Genomic DNA, 5815 nt, shown 5'->3' on the forward strand with positions numbered 1-5815 from the left:
CTTTTTTTAAGGGCCCAATAACCAATATCCCTTAAAAAGGCATCGAGGAGCCTACCACCATTAATTGTTTTTTTTTTTTTCTTAATACCAGATTCTCAAAAACTTTAACTTTTTTTTGTTTGTTTAAAATACAAATGTATAATAACCAGTACTTCATCATGTTTTACATTTTTAATTCTATATTTTATTTTACTATTTAAAATGTATATGTTCATGTCATGTTTAAAAAATAGTTTATTAACATTATTTATGCAATTCTGCCTTTTCTGTGCATTTTTTGTAGTTTAAAATGGCACCACATATCTAAATTGATCAGCAGAAACGTGCTTTCTTTCATTTGTTAATTATATTTCTCCACAAGTGTTGTATAACAACTAAAGACAGAACTGAAAAACAAAACAGTTGCACAATCTGGCAAAATCACTGTGCAGAATCCTCACCCTGTCATGGGATTGGTCGAAAACTAACATCGTCGCTCAGGGATTGGATAGCAGAACTGTCAATAACAAAGGCGCTTTCCCATCCGGGTCAGATCGGAAGCAACACTATACAGTGCATTGGGCGACTGTGTCACACTTTCAGCTGGCCAGTTTGCCATGCTGCTCTCAGCACACCTTTAACCTGTGGATTCATGAAACATACGGATTACCGGACACACACGCACGCAAGGGTTCGTTTGCTGTCGTTTCAGACACTGATCTGACCGTTTCCAACCCTTTTTTTTAGTGTTTAGTGAAGGAAATTTGGGGATAAGATGGCGGATGTGGCCCCGGCCGGCGTGGAGAAGAGTCTGGATGACTTCTTCGCTAAGCGCGACAAGAAGAAAAAGAAGGAGAAGGGCAAGGGAAAGGAGCAGGCGCCAAGTGGAGCCGCAATGGTGGTGAAAAAGACGAAACGGGAGAAGGAGAAGTCGACGAAGAGCGAGAATCAAGACGCGCAGATGGAGAAGGTAATGCTCAGTCAAACAACACACACGGGCTGTATCACAAAACCTAGTTGGCTGCCTATCTAGACAGCGTTTTAGATAAATATGGCGCGTGAACGTTGTAAATGCGCAGTTTCGTCTAAGCAGGCACTCGGTTTTGTGAAGAGCAAATAACAACTCTAACAAGAGGTTAAATGTATCTTTTGTATATATAAAGAGTAAGTTAAGGTGATGTTTTGCTGTAGTTACTTCTGTTTATATTTCTGACAGCTGATACTTTAAACTTTAAAATCAAATTGTCATAATTTACTCACCCTCAGTTTTAAATCTGCCTGGCTTTCTTTCCTCTAAAACAATCAGATTTTTGGCAGGACTTTAGGTATTGACAGCCTATGTCGTTATTTACTTTTATTGCATCTTTTTCTGCCTAACACGTCACATGTGAATGGAGCAACATAAGGGTGTGTAAACGATGACAGATTTGTGTGTGTGTGTGTGTATATATATATATATATATATATATATATATATATATATATATATATATAATTTTGTCTGAACTGTGCGTTTAATGTTAAATAGAAGTACAGTTTGATTCTGTATAAAGTGACGTTATACTGACATTCATTGCTCGTGAAGTCAATCTTTCAGAAGGGCTTTTAGAACTGCTACAATAATGGTGTCCTTCAATGCTGCCATATGCTTGTTTCTCTTTAGAGAAAAAGAACAAACAAAAAAAAAAAACACATGCTTGTTTCTCTTGGCAGAGAGTACAGAATAGCTGCATGCTGGTGAACATCAAGTCGCTTTAATTAAATTATGCATTTTGTATGTTGTGATGCATATTGTGAAATTTAGTAAATCAGTTGTGCTGTGTCCCAATTTGCCTGCTTAATTATGCAGTCCCCTTAAAGTGTGTATTCTTTTTGTGAAGAAAATCTGCATACTTTTGAGTGTGTAGCAGGAGAGTTGGCATATTTTTATTATTACCATATCATTTTTGCATATGTTTTATTTTATTAATACTATTGTTTTAAATTGACCTTGTAATGCATAATACAAACTGGGCCTTCCAGTGAAAACACCAGATTTCTCTCTGGTGACCTGTGGCACATGCAGGACTTCTCCAAACAATTTGGTCCCTGCAAGTTCCTCTGCCTCACCCAAATCTCAAAATTGAATCGGCAACCAATAGCCAGAACCAAATCAAATGTACTAAGATCTGTAAAGAAGTTGCATTGGAGACTACAGCAATGCATTTGAATTACACTTGTTTAAGTCCAGAAAATTAAATGCTTTCAGCCTTCTCTGCTGTTAATTGCAGAGGTTTAATTTATAAATTACATTACATTTATTTATAAGTTACAATTATAATCAGTACACTTAGGAACCAAATGCTGTAACTGACTACATTGTAGTTCCAGAAATACATAGCATAGACATGGTTCTTGTACTGTCTAAAAATGTATTCTGTCACCTTGTCTTTTTCTCGAAATGTCACTCCAGGAGGACGAGGAATGGAAGGACTTTGAGCAGAAGGAGGTGGACTACACTGGACTCAGACTCCAGGCCCTGCAGATGAGGTTGGCATCTAATGGATTTCATTCTACTGCTCATATATTTTTCAGTTTACGGTAGCGAGTTTGAACCCGTTTTTCTGCTAACATTTGTACGTCTCAAAGCCCTCTGAATTCATGCATGTTACAGCACATCTCTATTGAAGTACTCAATTTCATGTTGGTCTGACTGTCTGACAGTGATGAGAAGGAAGAGGAAGAGTACGAGAAGGAGGAAGTGGGTGAGGATGGTGAGATCATACTGGTCACTGGCGATAAAGTCTCTGGACCCTGGAATAAATCGAGTGGCCCCCCTTCAGCTGCTCCTGGTGAGTCGGCAGCATTAATATAAATAGCCAACTAAGTGAAACACTAGTTGAGATTAATTCTTAAACACTAATCTGTCTCATTTCCTATTAGAAGAGGAAGTTGAGGAACCTGAGCCCAAAGCACCTGGCGTGTATCGTCCCCCAGGGGCCCGGTTGACCTCTACTAAGAAGGGCCCGACTCAAGGTCCTCCGGAGATCTTCAGTGACGCCCAGTTCCCCTCTCTCCTCTCCACCGCCAGACACGTGGAGACTCGCAAGTAAGCCACTGAGCTCTTCTTAAAGTCTATACACTGTTCATTGCTTAATCAGATGTGCCTTTAACTTCCTTCCTAGTTTTTCCTCATACGCAGAGTATGTTAGGAATGCTGATGTGCTGCTATTTCCGCAGTGTTTGTAATACAAAATAGTCTTTTGTTTAATAAAACTATTAACACGAAAAACCTTAAATGATCTGAACTAAATGCTACAATAACTGAAGCTAAAACTGAAACAAAAACAAAGCTAAAAAGAAACATTGAAATGACAAAAACTAATATTCATAACAAAAGCACATAACAAAATGACTAAAACCTAAACAGGAATCTGATTCAAAATAAAAATAAATGCTATAATAGTATAAAAATGAAACCAAAATAACCAAACTGTCAAAATGTGCAGTAAAACATGGATAGATAGATCTGAAATGTTATTTTAGTGTCATCCTGTATTCAGGATTGTAAAACGTTTTTAATATGTTTAAAAAATATACAATTATTTTTAGATTTTGAGTCTTGAAAATGTTTAGTTTAGGTGTCTTGTAGTAAACCACCATTTGAAACACTCGTTGCTGTATACCATTTGACATAACTGTGCTTTATTTCAATAAAAATAATAATAGCAGTGGTTCTCAACCAAGGGGTTTGGAAACCTTAACAAACTTCCAATGGGGTCACAAAATGACTTAATTGATTATAATTTTTTGTGTATATATATATATAAAAAATGCTAAAATGTAGTAAGTTGTAAATTTGTTTCCCTTAACAATTATAGTTTGTATTGATCAACTACAGTTCTTTAAACTTGCCGAATCATGAAGTGAATTTGGTTTGTCCAGTTTAATACATTTTATAAACCTAGTTTGTGTTAGTAAAAATGTTTAAAATTAAGTAACTTTGCATTTATTTATAATTGCAGCAGAAAAACTGCTATTAATATTTAATCCTGTATGAGGGGCCCTGTGATTACTGTGCTGGACAGCAGAAGGCCTTTGGTTCATAATATATGTACAGTATATATATATATACAGTTGTTGGTATTCCATTCTGAACATAACCAATCCTGCATACTGCTTGTTTTGGTGTTGTAGGGACAGAGAGATGGAGAAGACTTTCGAGGTGGTCAAGCATAAGAGCCGGGTGAGAGAAGGTGAAGGCCCCGGCTCCATGCAGCAACTACAGTTAGATAATCAATATGCCATCCTGGGGGACAAATAAAAGCCATCTCCCCCTCCCCCCCAAGCCTACCGCCAATGGTACAGTAAGACTCGCAGGGGGAAGATGACCTGCAGCTGTCTGATGCAGTCCTGATTGAGCTGGAGACGCCTGTGCCCATTTACACACACACACACACACTCTTGCATACAACAATACACAAATATCCCAGTAGACCCTGTCAAGCAACACCCACAACTGAACATATTTTGACAAATTTAGCCATCAAAATCCTCTCATACACTCGTGGGCACGACTGATAAAGGCACTCGCTTATCAACTGCTTTCAAACGGGCTGCAGCAACAGGAACTGACTGAAATTTCAAATACTGCTTTATACGACACCGTTCACCAAGATGAATGACACCGCATCAAACGAACAAGGCACCGAATGTTTATTACGGTGGATTTCCTCATGGGGTTGGTTGGCTGGCAGAGCCACTGGACATCGGCCAACCCTGAGAAAATGAGAAAAGCCACTTTGAGGATGGAGTTCAAGACATTGGGTGAGAGTTAAACCAACAAACAATCTAAAACAGTTGAGGGTTTTTTTTTTTCTTTGTTACATCAGTATAGCTCCAAAAACCATTGGATTTTTTTCTTCTTACATCGTGATGACAGAAAGCCGGGAATTTGGGACACTAGAGAGCGGAGACTACCTCAGTTACATATCTGCGGTTACCATGTCGACCAGCTCCTGGGCTCTGATTGGCTGCTGGAATTAACATCAGTCCAGCCAAAGAGGAGCGACTCGATGTTTCAACCTTAAACTTAAATTCTATATATTTTTTTTTTTCTTCGCCATTTTGCCAGATCTGTCGACACAGGTGTCAAGTCTTCAAATTTACGTTTTTGAAGTGGCCTTACTGTGAAAAAAAAAGGAAGATATGAAAGTGATGGGAGATAAATATATATATTTAGAGAATGTGTTGAAATAGTGTTTTGGATGGCACTTCCTGGTCGTTTTGCCGGTAAAACCTGCTTGATGTGTTTCTTATCTCTCTGAGGAGTAAAAACCGCTTCCGTATCCCTCTGAGAATGTAGTTCTGCGCTAGTTTGTCAACATATTGCGAATAATGGATTTTCTCTAACAATGTCCCTTTAACCCTTTCATCCCTGTTCCTCTCCTCATTTTATTTGATTCCATGATGATTGAAAAACCATTATTAAAGCTTAACCTTTCTAATCTCATATCATGTTTGTGGTTTGATGTGTATTTTTGTTAGCTGTGGCCTGTAGATGGTGCTGCAGTCATCGCAATGAATAGTTTGTCCACGTCGAATGAGTTCCAGCTTGTGTAGATGAGGTAATAGCTGATGTGACGCCATTTTGCAAATACATTAAACTATGGTTTTGTGGAAATACCATTTTGCATTCATCTGAATAACACTTTAAAATTTTCCCCATAGTGTCTGTCCATACAAGCGTTTTTCAGAAATATAACAATTAGTAATCAAAGTTTTCTCAATAGAGAAGATTTGAGGGGAAAAAAGAAACACTACTGTTCCCGTTTTGTTTGGAACATTGGCAACAAAC

General features: G+C 38.0%; 1 protein-coding gene across 1 annotated transcript; it reads left to right on the forward strand.

Annotated features, from left to right (window-relative positions):
* Window positions 1-524: 524 nt before the first annotated feature.
* Window positions 525-5470, forward strand: LOC127946202 (protein CDV3 homolog). The gene is made up of 5 exons (XM_052542606.1): window positions 525-949; window positions 2432-2508; window positions 2683-2810; window positions 2902-3067; window positions 4156-5470. Exons 1-5 carry the CDS (start codon window positions 755-757, stop codon window positions 4280-4282), a joined length of 693 nt encoding a protein of 230 aa, XP_052398566.1. The 5' UTR covers window positions 525-754; the 3' UTR covers window positions 4283-5470.
* Window positions 5471-5815: the final 345 nt, after the last annotated feature.

The sequence above is a fragment of the Carassius gibelio genome, chromosome A24, assembly GCF_023724105.1.
Source record: "Carassius gibelio isolate Cgi1373 ecotype wild population from Czech Republic chromosome A24, carGib1.2-hapl.c, whole genome shotgun sequence".
In the NCBI taxonomy this organism is placed as follows: domain Eukaryota; kingdom Metazoa; phylum Chordata; class Actinopteri; order Cypriniformes; family Cyprinidae; genus Carassius; species Carassius gibelio.